The following is a 20,490-nucleotide window of genomic DNA, read 5'->3' as shown; positions in this document are numbered from 1 at the left end:
CTGGGAGTCCCCGGACCCCACTTTGAGAACCACTGCCCTATACACCATATCCATGTAATATCCATATCTCACCCAGCAGGCCTGTGTGAAGGTAAACCTACCTTGTCCTGCTGTAGTGCAGACAGAGCAGGTAGACAGAGAGCAGACAGAGCAGAACCAGCAACAGCATGACTCTGTTCCAGTCAGTCCAGTCCAGAGTCCAGTCCAGTCCACTCAAGTCCAGATCCAGGTCTCTCTTTTCTTTTCCTTTCTTGTCTTTCTGTTGTCTGTTCCTGACTCTTCTCTTCTCTCTTCTTCTCTTCTTCTCTTCTCTCAGTCGTCTCAGTCTGTTCTGGAACAGCCCATGTCTGTCTGTCTGTGTCTTTACAGCATTGTCAAGCCAGATGAAATACAACAAGCATTTCCGGTCCCATCCTTCAAAATAAGATCTATATACTATGGAAGAAGTCATTAGTGTTAAAGAACCTGGAAACCGAAATCCACAAAAACCTTCTATGTAATTTAGGGTCTTATGTGACTAATTGCAAGGCTCAAAAAGTTTGAGAAATTTAGAAAATATAATAGCTAACTATAATGGTAAAATTTTGCCAAACTGCTGGAGGTGAATCGTATGCCAATTTTGGTCAAATGTTTTGGTTCTGCCCAGTATTACAACCGTTTTGGAACAATATACAGAAAGAAATTAGACAAAAAATGACAAATATTTATTAAGGATACTGCTCATAACAGCTCTGAAACAAATAACAAGAAGCTGGCTTCAAAAAACAAGCCCTCTGATCGACAAATGGAGAGAAACGGTTCAACAAATACATCAGATGGAGTACTTCACCTATAAGATTCAGGGGAATCTGAAACTATTTGAAGATAGATGGTCTAACTCAGATACTCAACTTGCGGCCCGCGACAGGGTGCATGTGGCCCCCCGACCATTTTCTAATAATTTCACGTTAGTTTTCATTGTGAATTAGGATCTAATTATAATTAAAAAAAAAAAAACGAACGTAAAATAAAGTTTGACTGAGCTCCAGTTAAATTGTCAAATGCCGCCGTCTGCTCGCTACCCAGGCACTTAACCTAACTAACTTAACCTAACTAACTATCCGGTGTGCACAACATTGTCAGACTAAACTCCGGCTGACACCCCAAAAACCTACAATCCGTTACAGAAATATATATTTTTGTTTGTTTGTTTGTCTAGGAATGATAGGGAGGGTTATAGTCCCTCTTCTCCTTTCTTCCTTGTTTCCTTTCCTAAACACTTTTGACTGGTTTTCATTGAGAAATGAGGTGTGGTTAAGCTGCGTCCAGATGACGTCACTGAGGTGCGCACGCAACCACTGGAGCAGTTTTATGAATGAAGACTGCACAGGTGTGTGAAGCGAGGCAGATTTGAATGAGGCTCGTGACGCCACGCCACGCCAGAGGACCCCCCCCCACACACACACACACACACACACACACACACACACACACACACACACACACACACGCACGCTTCTTTGGACCGGTACACTTCTTTATTGAGAACCAGCTTTTGTTTTATATTGTGGAATAGATCCTTCCAACAACAACCTAACCTGAACAACACAGACGGAGCTCGCCGCTCTTGAGAGCAAAGACGCCTCGTCAGAGGGAAGCTGCCGCTAACATAGGCAACAACCTAGCATCATCCTACGGTAAACTGACCCACCTCTCTCTCTTGACTATTTCTCGTTTGGAACTGGTAACCGTCTAGTTTGGCTGGTAGCTGCTAGCTATTTGGCTCAATCTTGTTAGCGTTGGTTTTGCGAGTGTGTGCAGTGACCTGCAAAGTTGCTCATACTCAGCCATGAAAATATCAACAGACCACAATATCTCATAAACAGCAAACATCAAACATTCTCAGAGCAGACATACAGTGAGAATCAATAAAATAGCATCCAATATAAAGGTTAAGTACATACGTGTCAAATTGCAGTAATTGCACAGAGTTTCATTGCACATCAGATTTACATTATCCAAGTTGGTTGGTTTTTTGACTGGTGGAGTGAGTGAGCCATGGCTATCCAATTGACTGCCTCAGAGTGACTGGTGTACTGAATGAGGAGTTAAAGAGTTTGATGGCCACAGGCAGGAATGACTAATAATGTGACTAGTAATGTGACATCCTAGTAATGTTGTTGCAATGCATTGATGTCACGGGCCAACGCCTAAACTGACGAGTGTCTGTGCATCTGATTGTCAGTTTTGTGTCTCTCCCTTCTGCAATGTTCTGTCTTTTTAAATCATTGCAGTTGCCGCTTGAGCAGAGGTGCCCAAATTCTTTCCTATGAAAAGCCACAAATTAATCTGGATGGAGGGCAAATAAAGAAAAACATAAATTAATAAATAAATAAAACATTGATATCTCCTTTATGTGAGCATAAACATATCAAGGCACCGTTGGAAAGTTAGTTGACCACTGTATTGTCCACCTTTGTAATCAAGAGTGGAAATTTGACTTGACAAATTGACACCTTGAAAAATGTACACGTTCCAGCCGACCAATGGGATGGCTTCATCACTGACTGTGTGTGTGTGTGTGTGTGTGTGTGTGTGTGTGTGTGTGTGTGTGTGTGTGTGTGTGTGTGTGTGTGTGTGTGTGTGTAAGAGAGGATACCATACTTCCAAATAGATAAGACTACGTAATGCTATGGCGGGCTCAGACCTAACTTGCGAGGCCATGTGCTTGAGGCAGAGATGCTCACAAGTCATTTTGTTCAAGTCCAAGTCTCAAGTCTCTTATGGATGAGCATTCTATCATCATGTCATCCAGTCTGCTTAGGACACTGCATAGCTCAAAGAATTCAAAGCATGTACTGTATTATCATCACTCCTTTACCTATTAGCATACAGCATCAGCATTGATTAGTTGACAATATTACCAGACATTTCCTTAACATTAATGCACACACACAAAAATCTAAAGGTGGTTCATGAGTCGCAAATCTCATGTCAGAGTCAAGTCTCAATTCACTGTGTGTGCGACTTGAGTCCAAGTCTCAAGTCCAAGTCCCCATCTCTGGCTTGAGGCTATATTTTTGTACAGTATATTATCTGCTGCTGTTCTCAGCTCTCTCTCTTCACGGAGAACCTGAGTTGGGTTTTCTCCCCTGCAGTATTAAATCCTCTGTGCAAAAACACTTCATGTGAAACCTGAGCCTTGGCTCTAACAGACTGTTGCTCAACAATGTACTGAGAGGCAATGAGCAAAGTGTGAGACGAGTTTGTACTTGAAGTCAGAGGATAATTTGCCAACATGACAGCCAGGGGATTTTGAAAGAAGTCTGACTTGGCCGTGATTCACAAATAACTATTCCTCAATTTGAATGAATAAAGCAACGTTTTTCAAGCCTAAAAAAACTGCCTGGAGAAAACTGTTGGGCAGTAAAGTGCCAAGGTATTTATAGGAATTAACAGATTCAATTTGTTCACTCTGGAGTGTAAGAATACAAAGACTGTTTGTACTGATACTGACACTAGGAGACATTGAGAACAACACCCATTTGGTCTTTTTGGAATTTTAAACTAATCTTCCATCCCTCCTCAGTCCTCCAGTCCGCATGTCAATGGCCTGCATTTATATATAGCGCTTTTATCCAAAGCGCTTTACAGTCAGTAGGTACATTCACCCATTCAGACACCGATGGCGGCAGGCTACCACGCAGGGTGCTGGCACACCATCAGGAGCAATTTGGGGTTCAGTGTCTTGCCCAAGGACACTTTGACATGCAGACTGGAGGAGCCGGGAATCGAACCACCGACCTCGTTTATCCAAAGCGATTAGTGGACGACCCGCTCTACCTCCTGAGCTACAGCTGCATGTCAGTGTCCTTGGGCAAGATACTGAACCCCAAATTGCTCCCGTTGGTTGTGTGGCAGCATGCACCATCGTGTGTGTGTGTGTGTGTGTGTGTGTGCGTGCGTGTGTGTGTGTGTGATAATGGGTGTGTGAATGGGTGAATGTACCTACTCATTGTAAAGCGGTTTGGATAGAAGCACTATATATATATATACACTATATATACTGTAAATGCAGACTATTTACCATTTGATACAAGTATGAGTAGTTATGTTTTCAACCAACAGTTCAACAGTTTTAGCGAGTAAAAGCTGTCTTCGTTTATTTTGCTGTCTCCTGCAAACTGAATGGCACTGACCTCCAGAGGACTGAATGGCACTGACCTCCAGAGTGAGGTCTCAATGCATTCTGTCAGTCCTGATCTCTGTGCACCTCTGGCCGAGCCTTTCACTCCCCAACAAAACATGCTCAGCCCATCATGGGCCATGGATCATGGCTGCCTGGCGCCAAACGGCTTCACTCAACAAAGAGAAGAAATAAATAAATAAAATGTCAGGCTTTTGAAGATGTCCCTGCTGCTGGTAGCCAAGTCACTCTCTGCTTATATGCTATTCATTCAAGCATTTCTCCTCAGCATGTTGAATTGTCTGGTTGTGTTCAGCATGTTGAATTGTCTGGTTCTGTTCAGCATGTTGAAGTGTCTGGTTGTGTTCAGGGATTCACTTTTTGTCTTTTAACACTTCAGTTTGCCAGGAGAGACTGTTTTGGACTTGGTCTGTTGTTTATCAGAGTTATTTGTTGGTTTCAATGCCTTTATTGGTTGACTTGACTCTGACTTGGGTTCTGCTGACTTGAGAATTGAGTTCTGGTCACTTGAGTTCTGCTGACTTGGGTTCTGGTGACTTGAGACTTGGGTTCTGGTGGGTTCTGCTGACTGGAGTTCTGGTCACTTGAGTTCTGGTCACTTGAGTTCTGATTACTTGAGTTCTGGTGACTTGAGTTCTGCTGACTTGGGTTCTGGTGACTTGAGTTCTGGTGACTTGAAATCTGGTGACTTCGGTTCTAGTGACTTGAGACCTGACTCCGACTTGAAAAGGTTTCTAAAATCTTGACTTGAAATTTGTTCTGACTTGACTTGGTAAACTCACTGCTCTGCTTTCAGGCCGACATAAATGTACACATCATAGTAACAGTCCCTCCGGGATTCCAAGAGTTTTTTGTGTGATTGTTGCGATACATTTTTTTTTACTTTGCTGTGGCTTTTCTCAAAAATTGCAATGCAATTTGCTAAGATGCTTTATGTGATTTTTTTGCTATAAAATTGCGGGAACTGGCAACAATTGCAAGTTGAGCGGGAAAAATCTACTACTACCAAATGACAACTTTTCTCAAAAATTGCAATGCAATTTGCAAAGTTTTATGTTTTTGTTTGTTTTTTTGCGGTAAAATTACAGGAACTGGCAACAATTCCAAGTTGAGAAACCTGTTTTGCCGTTTTTGCGGAGAAATCGCTGGAATTTTGAAAAACTACAAGCCCCCACAAATAGAATTAGCAAAATCACAATTTCCTGGAGGGACTGATATTAAAGTGATTTTGATGAGCATAGGGACTTTAAAGGGAATTAAAGCATACGTTAACTAAAGTAGAAAGTTTGTGTTGATAGTTAACATTTGCTCTATTCTTGTTCTTTTCATTTGTCACCATAGTAACAGTTCCCAGCCCAGGTAGAGAGCATGTGAAAGTGACTGAATGAAGCAGGATGGATCAACGCTGCCACCTGCTGCCACATCACAGCCTTCACCACACAATGATTCATCCATGGGCCAAAGTGAGGGGTCAGTCTCGTCCAGAACCTCGTCCCTTTCCCTGCTCCCTCCCTTTCTCTGCTCCCTCCCCACATCCTCCCTTTCTCTGCTCTCTCCTCCCCCACATTCCACCGTTCCCTCCCACCTCTTCTTAAATTTCACCTGGCGAATAAAGACAATTCAGATAAATCAATATTTATGCAAGTAGTGTATTTGAAGAGTTCATGATTAATAGTTTAAGGAATATATTAATTGATCATTGTGAAATTGATTAAAAAATACTATTTATAAGTATTTGAAATCACAAAAGATTTCTGAAAAAATAAAATAAAAGATTCAAGCTTCACCTAGCTTAACGCCCACCTGACATGATTGACAACCAGCTACTCAGGATGTGATTGGGTCTATGATGTAGGCGGAGCCATGGGAACATCTAGGTACACAAACACACTCACAAAATGAGTTACACAGTACACATCCAGACAATAGTTCTATACAAAGTTATTTCCCCCGAACATGAATTGAGAATTACACGTCTGAGGAAACACGATTGGCAAAAAAAAAGACCTTGGTCAAAAGGCAAAGGGAGAAGTTTTGGTTTTAGGTGGAAATCCACATCATGCAGAGATTGTAGACAATACAATGTTTCTCAGAAGCAGAAATAATCTGATTGGTTGAGTGAAACCTCAGTGGGCGAACCAATTCACTTGGCAGCCATTTTGAACACTCGTACTGAATAGAAATATAAATGTCAACGCTATGTTGGAAGGTCAGCGGCTACCTAACCATTATTTTTACCTAGATAGCTAATAGGCGCTAGCGGCTACATATTAGCTTCCTCCTCTTTTTCACTGAGCTTCAGTTTAATACCGCGTTCAAAACTCGGAACTTGGAAGTTTCAACTTGGAGATTTCCAACTTGAGACATCATTGTGTTCATTACAACTCAGAAAAAATTAGCTCCAACTTGTTAAAAATGAATTTAATGGGTGTCCAACTTGGAATTACAGGGTCAAAAATTGGGTTATCATTTCAGAGCTGTAAATGTCAGTGTGCACAGTGGATCCAACAGATAGCTGCAATGCTTGCATCACATAGCAGGGTGCTCAACGCACCAGCATTTCAGTTTCAATCAATAAACTGTATGTGTTGTCGGGGCTGAACTCAGCTGTTTCTTTGGCTCCGCCCAACGAAGATTAACTCAACTAATCAGATTCTTCCAGACAGCAGAGCAGACTTGGACTTGAGCTGTCAGTGTAACATGCTGGTCTAAAATGTCAATGTTGCCATGTAACGCAAATATAATCTTGAAACCATAACATTATGGCATTTTATAACATTAGGTAACTTTGTAACATAACATAACATTATGGCATTTTATAACATTATGTAACATAACATAACATTATGGCATTTTCACAAATAAGTTTGCAATTTATTTTCGACTTCCCACCTGCAAAGTTTTCCCCCCTCCCACTTTCTCCCCAACTGTACTTGGCCAATTCCCACTGCTGTCATTGTTCCACCTCCTCTGCCTCTGTGGAGAGTTTTAGACTAGCACATGCTTCCTCTGATACATGTGATCTGTGGAGAGTTTTAGACTAGCACATGCTTCCTCTGATACATGTGATCTGTGGAGAGTTTTAGACTAGCACATGCTTCCTCTGATACATGTGATCTGTGGAGAGTTGTAGACTAGCACATGCTTCCTCTGATACATGTGATCTGTGGAGAGTTTTAGACTAGCACATGCTTCCTCTGATACATGTGCAGTCGACTTCTTTTCACCTGACAGCGAGGCGTTTCACCGGCAGTACGTAGCGAGCGGGAGGATCATGCTATTCCCCCCAGTTCCCCTCCCCCCAAACAGGCGCCGCAACGGACCAGAGGAGGTGCTAGTGCAGCGACCATGACACATACCCCACAGGCTTCCGCACCCGCAGACACGGCCAATTGTGTCTGTATGGACGCCCCACCAAGACGTAGGCAACACGGGGCTCGAACCTGCAACCCTTGGTAGGCAGTGAATCTACCACTGCACTACCGGGACGCCCGATGACCCAGTTAATCTTGGCTGTCAAAAAGTCATAATGGTCGACATTCAAAAAAGTAATTAGTTATTACTTTATTGACAAAAATGCTATTACTTTATTGTCTCAAGATTTTACTGCGTTATTGGCTCCATATTACCGGTACAGCATTCATTATGTTATCAGCAGTCATGTGACCTGCTGCTGTTTTTTTTACACAAACACTCAAAGCACATCACCTTTTGTTTTCACATATTCAGAAATATTGTCATAATAATCATCAATTATGACATCATAATAACGTCACCTTCTGTTTGGCTAATCAGGCATGAGGTAAAACAAAGAAAAGGTAATAAACACTTTGGGCCATTCAGTACGCCTCTGTATTGACATAGCTTATGTTTTTTGAGTTATATTGAACACGCTACAATTTTAAAATGCAGCTTTCTACTCCATTTAAGAACATAACCTGGAGATTAAAGACAGACAGGTTCACCCCAAAATCAAAAATACATATTTTTCCTCTTACTTGTAGTGCTATCCATCTAGATTGTTTTGGTGTGAGTATTTTATTTCAAGCAAACTACACCTGCTAGCTAGCTGTTGCAGCTAGGAGCACTTTTTTTTAATGACCATCTTAAGTTTGATGTGAACACTGAGGCCATTGTAAAACGGGGACAACAGAGAATTCACCTTCTTCGCAAACTAAATTCCTTTTCTGTCAGGCCTTTCATTCTGAGCCTTACTGTTAAGGACAAACAGTCTGAACAGCCTTACTGTTAAGGACAAACAGTCTGAACAGCCTTACTGTTAAGGACAAACAGTCTGAACAGCCTTACTGTTAAGGACAAACAGTCTGAACAGCCTTACTGTTAAGGACAAACAGTCTGAACAGCCTTACTGTTAAGGACAAACAGTCTGAACAGCCTTACTGTTAAGGACAAACAGTCTGAACAGCCTTACTGTTAAGGACAGAAACAGTCTGAACAGCCAGTGAAGGAAACTGCTCACAACAAGGTCTGTGGATTATCTCGAGTCATAATTTCATGGAAAGAGACATTGCTAGTGAGTTTTTCAATTATTATTATTTTATGTTTTGCCACTTTGAGCACCTCAAGCCGAGTGCCATCCAGTTCCATTGTATTGGAGAGAAGGCAGACATCTCTACGGTCTATCTCCAAAACTCTGCAAATCACACCAAAACCATCTAGATGGATAAATAGCTGTACAGGTGAGAGGGAAATATGTCTTTTTATGTTGGGGTGAACAAACTGTCCATTTTAATCTGTGCAAAATGGTCACAAAACTGATTTGCCGTCAATCCCCTGGGCGATGACATCACCACTAAACTATGACATCACCACCACACTCGAGTAACATTGCTCCAAAAGTCCATCATATACAGCTCGTCCCCAGAGAGCTTCAGAGACCCTGAGGGAACGAGGAGGCTCCAAACTGAATCAGTGAAGGCAGATTCAGAGCAGGGTGTAAACACAACGACCAGGTCCACGAACCACCTCTCACCTCTCAGGGTGTAAACACAAAGACCAGGTCCACGAACCACCTCTCACACTCACACACACACACACTTTTTTCACTTTATGCAAGTTTAGATGTTTAAGAACGTGCTCGATATCCCAAACACGAGTTTTAGGATCACTAAATACTTCACCAACTTTGAGGGTGATTTTCTCTGAATGTTGCTTTTAGGATTACGGACATTCAAATAAGCATAATCTTTAAAGACCCCTTAAAGTCATGTTTCAAGATGTGTATAAAATACTCTAATATGAATAATAAGTTGTGTCTGATGCTTTTCCCCCACAAAAAGGTTAAATTATCTTGTTAAAATCCTTAAAATGACTTACCCCCCTCCCTCATTTAAAAATCCAAAGCAACCAATCAGTTATCTAAAACATAACTAGCCAATCACAGCATACAACACAGGCTTTCAACAGATTCTCACTCGTGCAGTATATGACAAGTTGGGAGTGAGAATGTGTTGGGGCTTTAACTGCTGAATACTGGACAGTGATTGGCTCCAGGATTCCCGATGTCACAAATCTTGCTTGTTGAAAACCACCTTTTCAGTGAGCTCAGAGAAACGTTCCACGTTCAGCAGATGATTGTGGAAACAGCTTCTAGTGTCAAACTCTGCACACACATCATTCTGCACAGTGAAGCTCAGACATCCAACTGAAGGAACATGAAGAAAAACTGATTTTTGACTTTAGGGGGTCTTTAACTATTTTCACCTTGAAATCTTACAATCTGCACTTTTATAATCTGTAAAAAAAAAAAAAGCAGAAAAATGAGCTTGGTCTACTTTTGAGTCCGCGTCACATTCATCTCCATTCATTGAACATATTAAAAAGGTAAAGAGAGGTGTGCAGACGGACATGTTGATCCTCGTCACCAAATTATTCTAAACTCGTGAAAAGTTAGTCACAGTTTGGGTGGTTTCTTTACAGCACGCTCAAGTCCGCTAAGACAATTTGGTTTGTAACAAAGCTGGACCCGTTTACACAGAGAATATGGTCCCAGTTCACGGTCAGAAAACCACTCGAACTGCAACAACAACCCCGTCGCTTTGGAAGAATCCACTCCTCCCTGGGTCCGGTCCGGTCAGAATCCACTCCTCCCTGGGTCCGGTCCGGTCCGGTCAGCCGGCACAGGTTTTTCTGTGTTTTTGGCGTGGCCTTCCGGCTGTGAGCGGTGGTGGGATTTGGCGGCTGGTGGTTTTCAGAGTCATTGAGATCGTTAAGAATTACGTCATCTCCATTCACTCCAATGGATTATTATTATTATTATTCTTTACCTTGGAATAGTTACGTTCCCGGAAGTAACGTTCCGGATTAAGCAGCAGGCAGCGCTGTAGAGTTGCAGCAGAATGGACCGTTTGTGATGTACTTTGAAAAACATTTAAAGTAGGGCTGTGCAATTAATCTCAATCTCAATTACAATTTTGGCTTCCCACGATTATGAAAACAAGATAATCAAGATTTAAATATGTATGTGTATATGTATGTATGTACAGTATATATATATATATATATATATATATATATATATATATATATATATATATATATTTTTTTTTTGGATTGATTGATTTTAATTAGCGTATTTATTTATCTAATTGTTTTACTTTTATTTAAATGTCTTTCTTTGTTATTCAGTAAAATTTCCAAAGTAATAAGTAATCGCGTTAAATAATCGTGATTATGATTTTTGCCATAATCGAGCAGCCCTAGTTTAAAGAATCAAATCATATATTATCAGCCTTATTTTATGCATTCAAACGGCCCGCCACATGCTTCCTGGAACTATCCTTGGAACTAGCTAGAATGGAGCTCATAGCTACGTGAGTCACGTGACGATCAAGGATTTTGGACTTGTGTTGGCGCGACTCTATCTTCAATAGAGAACCACAGGGATGATGTATTTTTGTAGGCTTAACCAGAAATCGCCACCATTTTGGTTCAGGGGGAAAGTCTATAGGGTTTTAGAATGGGGATTTCACAAATAAGGTCTGTGGTCTGTCTGTCAAAAGTTTATGGAAACGTGAATTTGAGTTCAGCAGGATCATCTTCCCGAACGTTGATCACTTTTATGCCTTTTGAAGCGTTTTCTAAAAATCGTGTTAAAAAAACGCAATCACGTTCTAAAAGTCATAAAAGTTATTTACGTTTGTGAAGATTATCCTGCTGAACCCAAATTCACGCTCCCATAAACTTTTGTTGTAGACCTTATTTTATGCACTTTTCGCATGACGAACGCGGAAGTATACTTCTGGATTCATTCCTGCGGTGCTCCATGGCTCTGGTGGTTTTGGTTCTGTAGGAGGAAGGACTGGTGGTCCCAGTGGGTCACCAGTAGAAGGAGCGGGACAGGAAGTTGGCGGCGGCACCCAGCCAACCGGACCCGTCCTGGCCTGACCCCACCCGGCTCACGGCCTTGTCAGGCTCCTGGGACGGGCTCTCCTCCTCGGGCAGGTAGTCTGGCAGCTCCTGGTTCTGCTCCACCTCCACAGAACCATCAACCACAAACGAGACCAGAACCTGCAAACACCCAGGGAGAGAAAAGGTCAAGTACATTCTAGTAGGGAATGGCACGATACCACTTTTTCATGTCCGATACCGATACCACAACACACACACCCTGTGTTCCTGTATCGGTACACACACCCACATGGTACGGAGCACACACACCCTGTGTTCCTGTATCGGTACTAGGGATGGGCATCGAATTTCGAATTTTCGAATAATCGTTGTTATTATCAAGGTCGACTTTTATTATTGAAATTCGAAATTCGAAAAAAAAAAAAAAAAAAAAAAAAATTTGAGTGAAATGTTGCATTGTCTCCCCTGATTCTAAGTATAGTCAAATCGCTTGGTTTGAGCAAGTAAAACAATTTTTATAAGCATTTTAAGCAAGGTTTATGGAAAAATGAATGGCGGATGAAATCCCATGAAGAGGGAGAGGGGGTGACTTTGGCACCCCTTTGGCACTCAGACCTGAGCCTACTAAATATTTAATGAACCACTCATGATTGTCAAAACTGTTTTTTATTTTCGAAAATGTCAATGTAAAAAAAAAAAAAATGTAAAAAAAAAAAATTACATTTTTAATTTTTTTTACATTTTTATTTTTATTTTCGAATTTCGAATTAAATTCGAATTTGGCCAGCGAATTTCGAATAGTGTTTTTGCTAGAAATGCCCATCCCTAATCGGTACACACACCCACATGGTACGGAGCACACACACCCTGCGCTGTTAAAATGTGAGTACTCGAATGGTAGAAATGTTACTCGAATAGTAAGTTATGAACGAGTACTCTCGCCTATCCCTATACAGAACCTGAGGATTTTATTTATTTATTAATTATGTCTGTCCATCCGTCTGTATGAACGTACAGATGTATGTACGTACAGATGTATGTATGTATGTACGTACATATACATACAGGAATAAAAAAAACTAAAGAGAGAGAGAGAGACACACACCTCATCTCCATTCTCTCCTTTCACCACCTGCTGGGCTGTCATCACCTGGGTGGAGGCGATGGCCGAGGCCAGATCCTGGAGGAGAGCAAACAACAAACAAACAAACTTACGTTAGTAAGTGCCTCCCTTTTAGATGGCGACGGCGAATTTGCGCTTAGGAAACGACACATTTTGAAATCACCCTCCAGAGTGGAATTCTTGGTGACGCTCCCCGCTGAGCGCTCCATGTAATCGCTTTGACAGGGCTCATTTCAGGAACTCTGACGTGCCGGCACACGCGACACACGTGATTACGTCATAGCCGTGCGCGAGTTACACAACAACATCAGTCAGGAAAACAACACGAAGAGAAGCAGACATGGATCTTACGGTTGTGCTCTCGTTGATGTTGCGGGTGCTTACGCTAAGTTTACCGCTGCTGTGAGAGAAGTGTTTTAAAAGGAAGTCGTGGAAGTATTTATAGGCTGACCCGGCACTCTCCAAGTTGTGGCGCGACGAGCAACGCCCCGTTGACCATCACACTGCCACCTAGCGACCTGGCATGTACATTACGGCGTTTTAAAAATTCAACAGCGCTCATGTAAACAGGGAAAAGGTGTGAAGGAAACGCTATTGTGTCGTTTCTTCCAGAAAATGTCCTCATGTAAAGGGCCCCTAAGTGTATTTTGTCATTTTTCACATTGCTCCATAATTTCTGACAATGACTGATTTGTGTTCAGGAACCCTGACTATACCATAGATTATAGCTAACTACATTAACTATACCATAGATTATAGCTAACTACATTAACTATACCATAGATTATAACTAACTATTAACTATACCATAGATTATAACTAACTATTAACTATACCATAGATTATAGCTAACTATATTAACTATACCATAGATTATAACTAACTATTAACTATACCATAGATTATAGCTAACTATTAACTATACCATAGATTATAGCTAACTATATTAACTATACCATAGATTATAACTAACTATATTAACTATACCATAGATTATAGCTAACTATATTAACTATACCATAGATTATAACTAACTATTAACTATACCATAGATTATAACTACCGGTAACTATATTAACTATACCATAGATTATAACTAACTATATTAACTATACCATAGATTATAACTAACTATATTAACTATACCATAGATTATAACTAACTATATTAACTATTATAGCTATGTTACAAATAACATAAGCACACTTTGTTTCACTATAGGCTATAGCTATGTTACAAGAACCAAACCATGTGAGTCTAACACTAACAGGGTTAAAGCTGCAAGCATCCATGGGAAAAGGCCACTATTAAAAGATCAATATTGGGATTTATGAATCGATATCAGTTCCTTCAAATGAAATTCGATATAGATATCTTGATTTATTTATTTTTACCAGCCCATTCACCTCGGCTTTCAGGTCGGAGCGGATCCTGACGATGCATCTCTTCACAGCCATCTGGAAGGTGAAGCTGATCACACCTCGGATCTTCAGTAGAGCCTCCTCACACAAACTCCTCCGACCCTGAGGACCGCACGCACGCACACACACACACACACACACACACACACACACACACACACACACACACGGAGGCATTGTGACAAGACTGATCAGTGATGTCATAGGCCGTGTGTCCATCTAGCGTCTTTTTCTGACCGTTAAACGCTGTAAGTACGCTGGGGAGCGCTGATCTCAGCGCACAATATGAAAGGAAGCAGTCTGAAAGTAACGTTAGCTCAGTGCGGTAGCTAGCTTGATAGCTGACAGCTAACATTAGCTAACAACACACATACAGTGATTTAGCTCAACACTCACCAGAAATATTAAGTGTCTGGCCAATCTGCTCCCACAATTGAGCCTTTCTGTCTCTGTTGTAATAGTTTCTCCTATGATTAGTTGCGTGAAAAGCAGCACCCGCCACCAGCGTCTTTCTGAAAAGTTAAAATATTTTCAGCTGGAAGCGCTGGGAGCTGGCGCACAAAAACGCTGGAGCGCTGTGAAAATAGATGCTGGACGCAGCGCACTTTCTCTAGACGTCCATGTGCGCTCGCATACGCTCTCCCCCCATTGGAAACAACTGAAAAAACTGATGAAAAGACGCTAGGTCGCCACAGGCCCATAGGGGGGCGCACACACAGATTGTGCGTGCGTGCGTGCGTGCGTGGTCTCACCGAGTCATCCAGGCCGTGGATGTGCAATATGACAGTCTTGGCTCTCTTGTTGGTGGAGCCCAGGAAGAACTGAGCTTTACGTCGGCTGCTGGCACCCTCGTGTGGAGACTCCGCCTCAGCGCAGCCCGACGCCTGCAGGAGCTCGTAGATCTCCGACGCCAACAGCTTGGTCTCCCCCGGGGTGCTCAATCTGTACAGGAGGCGTTATGCCATGAGCTCAAAATGTGGTATAGGATGGCTTTAGTGATAATCAACTTCACGCAGAGCTCCCATTTCCTCCTCTGGCAACGCACTCCGTTGTGACGCGTTTTACGTCAGAACACGTCACAACGGGACTGCGGAAATTCTGCTCGAGACGCGGAATCTGCTCAGAGGGCGGCTGTTATTGTTTATTTTGTAAACACATTCTGTCCTGGCTAGCTCTGCAGGTGTTCCAGGTGTTTGTGACTAGGAGGAGCCCTGGCTAGCTCTGCAGGTGTTCCAGGTGTTTGTGACTAGGAGGAGCCCTGGCTAGCTCTGCAGGTGTTCCAGGTGTTTGTGACTAGGAGCCCTGGCTAGCTCTGCAGGTGTTCCAGGTGTTTGTGACTAGGAGCCCTGGCTAGCTCTGCAGGTGTTCCAGGTGTTTGTGACTAGGAGGAGCCCTGGCTAGCTCTGCAGGTGTTCCAGGTGTTTGTGACTAGGAGGAGCCCTGGCTAGCTCTGCAGGTGTTTGTGACTAGGAGGAGCCCTGGCTAGCTCTGCAGGTGTTCCAGGTGTTTGTGACTAGGAGGAGCCCTGGCTAGCTCTGCAGGTGTTCCAGGTGTTTGTGACTAGGAGCCCTGGCTAGCTCTGCAGGTGTTCCAGGTGTTTGTGACTAGGAGGAGCCCTGGCTAGCTCTGCAGGTGTTTGTGACTAGGAGGAGCCCTGGCTAGCTCTGCAGGTGTTCCAGGTGTTTGTGACTAGGAGCCCTGCCTAGCTCTGCAGGTGTTCCAGATGTTTGTGACTAGGAGCCCTGGCTAGCTCTGCAGGTGTTCCAGGTGTTTGTGACTAGGAGGAGCCCTGGCTAGCTCTGCAGGTGTTCCAGGTGTTTGTGACTAGGAGCCCTGCCTAGCTCTGCAGGTGTTCCAGATGTTTGTGACTAGGAGCCCTGGCTAGCTCTGCAGGTGTTCCAGGTGTTTGTGACTAGGAGGAGCCCTGGCTAGCTCTGCAGGTGTTCCAGGTGTTTGTGACTAGGAGCCCTGGCTAGCTCTGCAGGTGTTCCAGGTGTTTGTGACTAGGAGCCCTGGCTAGCTCTGCAGGTGTTCCAGGTGTTTGTGACTAGGAGCCCTGGCTAGCTCTGCAGGTGTTCCAGGTGTTTGTGACTAGAAGTCCTGGCTAGCTCTGCAGGTGTTCCAGGTGTTTGTGACTAGGAGTCCTGGCTAGCTCTGCAGGTGTCCAAGTGTTTGTGACTCACTTCTGCATGACGTTCTGCAGACTCAGCATCATCCCCAGCTCGCCTCTCATCTTCTCCCGATTGGCTCGGCACTCTGCCAGGTAGCGAACGGCCTGACGAGGACAACCAATCAGAGCTGGACGTTAAACGGTTAACATGTTGAGCCACTTCAGGAAAAGGCAGTGTTTTGTTTTGTTTGTTTGTTTCCCATTAATCACTTAAACCAGTAGGTCTCAAAAGCCTTTGGTTTCAGACCCCCTTTCCCAGATTTTTTTTTTTATCTTTTTTTTTATTGATTTAAATTTTTCAACTTAAAGAAAACCACAAAAACCACAGTCTACAAAAAAATTAAATAAACATACACAAACAGATTGATTCACTCAGAACATAACCCTCCTCCCCGCAAGACCCCCCCCATAGTGACTACAACACTGGTGTGATGTGTGGCGTTCTCACCAGCAGGGCAGAGTAGACCACCTGAGGGTTGGGGTGGTCGAGGAACAGGATGAGCCCAGGCAGGCAGCCCTGGTCCTGGACGATGGCCTGGCGGTTCATTGGGTCAGCAGCCAGGTCCCGGAGCTGGTTGACCACAGCCAGCGCATCCGGCTCCCCGCTCATCTCTGCTGCTGGCCGGGCACTTACTCACCATGTAGGGAGGCACCCACTGCAAGACCACCATGTTCACACAACATGAGATGGAACTAACAACACATCACCAGACCCCTTGAAATCATTACAAATGTGTAAAGATTCAAATCAGAGAGATGAAAATTTAAATCGCAAAGCTTTTTTTCAGTTTTTCTTTTACAAAGAAAAGTAAATATGCATTCATTGCAAATAACAATGGGATTCTTTTGATAAAGGGAGAAATAAAGAAAAATTACAGTATTTTGTCTAAGATAAATTGAATCTTTTTCACTCATAATTTGTCTGCAATCTCATTTTGTTGGGGGGGAAAATCGCAATTGCGATGTCGGCACGTGCGATTACATAACCGCAAAAGGGTGCGATTATTAAAAAAAAAAAATTGTGTGTGTGTCTGTGTGCGCATCGTCTAAATAACGTGACACGCGACACAGCAAATAAACACACTTTTCTCTGCCATCACACTGGACATCAACACTAGCAGGAGACTCCTCCCACAACCACAAATATACAGTGTTATTATGCATAACGTTAACAGATAAACAACATCTTACCGGGAGAAAGCAGTCATGATCACTAACAGCTGCTTAAGCTAAGTAACTAGCCGATCAGAAAAGCATGTAAACCACACATGGGCATGCGGCCCGCGGGCGCCCCCTGTGTGGCCCGCGATGGAATTGCAAAAACAAACAACAGTGCACCTGAACTCAACATGCAAGATACCCATTGAATAAGTGTCCAAATGCTCATGTCATTCTGGCCAATTGTTAAGACAAATGTCTAATTTTCTATTAGTTTTTCAAATTATTTTTCCTGGTAAATTTAAGTTTAAATAACAAGAAGGCAACCGTGAGCTGCTGTGATTGGAGAGTTGGCAGCAGCTGCAGGAGTTGATTGGCGGAATCTGGGTCAATTGGTTCAGGTGTGGACTCTGCTTGTGCTAGTAGTCAGAGGGAACATCTCCTCTGTAGTAGGACTATATTCCCACAGCGGGATAAAGTAATTTTAAGTCCTCGTAAAAATAAGGGAGCTTCAGTGCAGAGATCACCTCAGCAGATGTTTTGTGTTTTTTTCTTGAAAGGTTATCAACCTGCTCTGAGAATTCAGCATCTGTCATTTCTGTGTGTGGAATTAAATGATTCAACTGAATTCATTAAATTGAAAGAAAAATTGGAGTGGAGTTGTCCAGCGTCCTCTGTTGGTTTTCGTGCCATTTTTCAAGTTTGGGCAGCACTGAGGCAGAAACCAAAATAACTTGACACCAATACTCCACTTCTGTTATAGCATTTCAGTCTGGAATATGGAATATCTTTCAATAATCTTTATGACTAAAAGGCTAAAAGTAATCTCATGTGTAAGAAATGACTGTTCTACATTTAAGTAGAAATTTAAATAATTAACTCATTGATTTTGGATTTATTTAGCTTCAAGAGTGCATTTTTGTTCTTGTGACCCTCAACACAGGCTTTGAGAATCCCGGGCCACTTACTGATACTTATACTTAAATTAACCCACTCATATTCTGGTTTATTTCAAGAAAAACATTTCGGCTAGTGGAAATTCTAATTGGCTGGTAACTTTAAAATCTAGCAGCCATATTGGCAGCAGGTGGTCAAAAAAGTTAATTTCAAACCCTGCAGGGAGAGCAGGTGGTGACATAGGAGTGAGTGAGAAAAGGATCAAATATTGGTTAAGACTGAATAATGACATCACAACTGTTAATTAAAAATGAGTTATTCCTCTAAACCTGGCTTCAAATGCCCAAAATGTTTCACGCTGGCGCCATTTGGCCCTCAGCAAAATCTGGTAGCGAGGATTTTTTTTGTGGCCCTCTCTATCATCAAAGTTGCCCATCCATGGGTTACAGCATGACAATCTTTGTTCGGCCCCTGGCAACAATCTGGGTTTCTCATGTGGCCCCCCATGAAAAATAGTTGCCCACCCCTGGTGTAAACGCTAACAGCCAAGGGATTAGTGAGAAAGTCTGTAAAAGAAGGAGAGATCTGCAGGTCTTATGCAAAACTAGTGCACGTTCAAGTGTACAGCAGGTAAATTACCCGCTGTGATGAAGAATATAGCGAGATTAACCGTGTTGAGAGCAGAGAAGCTACAACCAGTCAGCCTGCATAATGATGCCTTCAGTGTCTGCACTCTATACGCAACCTTGCATCGCCAGGTAAAAAGAGTACAAAACAATAATCGCACCTTTTCCACAAATCGTGCAGCATATATATATATATATAATATATATATATATATACATACACTAATTTAGTTACTGTGCGTTTAAGGAAATTAGAGTTTCCCTTTGGCAGTGAAACCCAGTCTTGTGTTGCCTGTCCGGTGGCATATTCATGTAGCCTACTCTGACTCGAAATGGTGTTTTAACTCGATCCCCACCAGAGTTTCAAGGAAAACTCGCCAGCCACCGGCAGGGTTTTTGATCATTTTCACGAATCTTCCAAGACCCACAGAATATGTTCTTCTATGACTGTAAACACAGAATGGAATGTCCCAAAAGAAAGAAGAGAGCCTCTACTTTCATAGAAAGAAAAGTTTGATTCTACCCTCATCCGTTCTTTAGTTATTGATCCTTGAGCGTAGGCAGTGTTAACCAGAAATGTCGATGTCCCCAAAAAGCAGGAAGTCATGTCCACAGGTCCTGAAGTGAATCAAATGTCTCTGAGGGCGTTTCTGATACTGGCCAGTGTTACACTGAACTATGCAGATTGGTTTGGTTTCTGTTTCCAGGCCACACATGTTTCTGGTCACTGCTTTCACTATAACACAGAGGTGTCAGGCAGATCCACCCAGCACCCAGAGGGGAGGCGGAGTTAAATACAATCAAAACAAATAAATAAAATGTGTGTATTTTCTGCTAGACCCAGGCTAGAACACAACATGTCAGATTTGGACATGCCTTGAAAACAGAGCGTGTTATAGCAGCTGCTGTCACGACTGCCTCCTGCCTGGCTAACATGATGTGTTAGCTATAGGCTTTCCAAGCTAAGCTAACGTTTGGGAGTACCTAACGTTGGTTGTCAAACACAGACCGTATGTGAAGTGACAGGTCACCAGTTAATTCAAACACCAGTTGAGCTGTCACAGCGTGTTTTGGAGGATATTCACACAGCACTTACCTCTGACGTCACCCAGGCAGCGGCTAGCAGCAGGCTAGCAAGCTGTTAGCCTCCTGTCAGCTAGCTTCTCCTCTGACAGCGTCACACGGGTACAGGTGCCGGCATGGGCCAAAAGAGAGAGCTAACGTTCACCCAACAGGCTTAACATGCAGAATAAGAATAAACTCAGAGCTGTGTAAAACTCTGCTGACAGGGAGAGAGAGCGCTGTGTTGTTTTGTGACAGTTCTTCCTGCTCAGTGGGAGAAAGGCGGCCACATGTCAACATTCACGTCTGTGATTGGCTGTCTAGTGACCATGTGACTTTGTTAGCCAATGGGTTGCAGTGTTGTATGAGTTAAAGAGCCAACGCCCTGTAGGTGACGGTATCGGCCGATTAGGTTATCTGACCCCACCAGGTGGTGAAGATCTACTATTACATTTATATTAGAAAGCATGAAGAGC

The 20,490-nt window shown here is 42.8% G+C and overlaps 2 protein-coding genes across 3 annotated transcripts in view; both read right to left on the bottom strand.

Annotated features, from left to right (window-relative positions):
- The window catches only part of cyp7b1 (cytochrome P450, family 7, subfamily B, polypeptide 1), a 28,875-nt gene extending 28,566 nt beyond the window's left edge, over positions 1-309 (bottom strand). For both annotated transcript variants that reach the window (XM_083659114.1, XM_083659115.1), the window contains exon 1: positions 102-309. In XM_083659114.1, the coding sequence (XP_083515240.1) occupies positions 102-169 (68 nt within the window). In that variant the 5' untranslated portion in view covers positions 170-309. The remainder of the gene's footprint in view (positions 1-101) is intronic.
- Positions 310-11,365: 11,056 nt separating this feature from the next.
- Positions 11,366-20,181, bottom strand: LOC310796898 (armadillo repeat-containing protein 1-like). Its single transcript, XM_083659141.1, has 7 exons — positions 20,049-20,181; positions 16,720-16,927; positions 16,285-16,376; positions 14,854-15,043; positions 14,087-14,203; positions 12,663-12,737; positions 11,366-11,716 (listed from the first exon to the last, which is right to left on the bottom strand). Exons 2-7 carry the CDS (start codon positions 16,879-16,881, stop codon positions 11,525-11,527), a joined length of 828 nt encoding a protein of 275 aa, XP_083515267.1. The 5' UTR covers positions 16,882-16,927; positions 20,049-20,181; the 3' UTR covers positions 11,366-11,524.
- Between the last annotated feature and the right edge of the window lie 309 nt (positions 20,182-20,490).

The sequence above is a fragment of the Poromitra crassiceps genome, assembly GCF_964638095.1.
Source record: "Poromitra crassiceps genome assembly, chromosome: 23".
In the NCBI taxonomy this organism is placed as follows: Eukaryota; Metazoa; Chordata; class Actinopteri; order Beryciformes; family Melamphaidae; genus Poromitra; species Poromitra crassiceps.
Note: the sequence above shows the minus strand (reverse complement) of the source record. Positions and strands in the feature narration are given on the sequence as shown.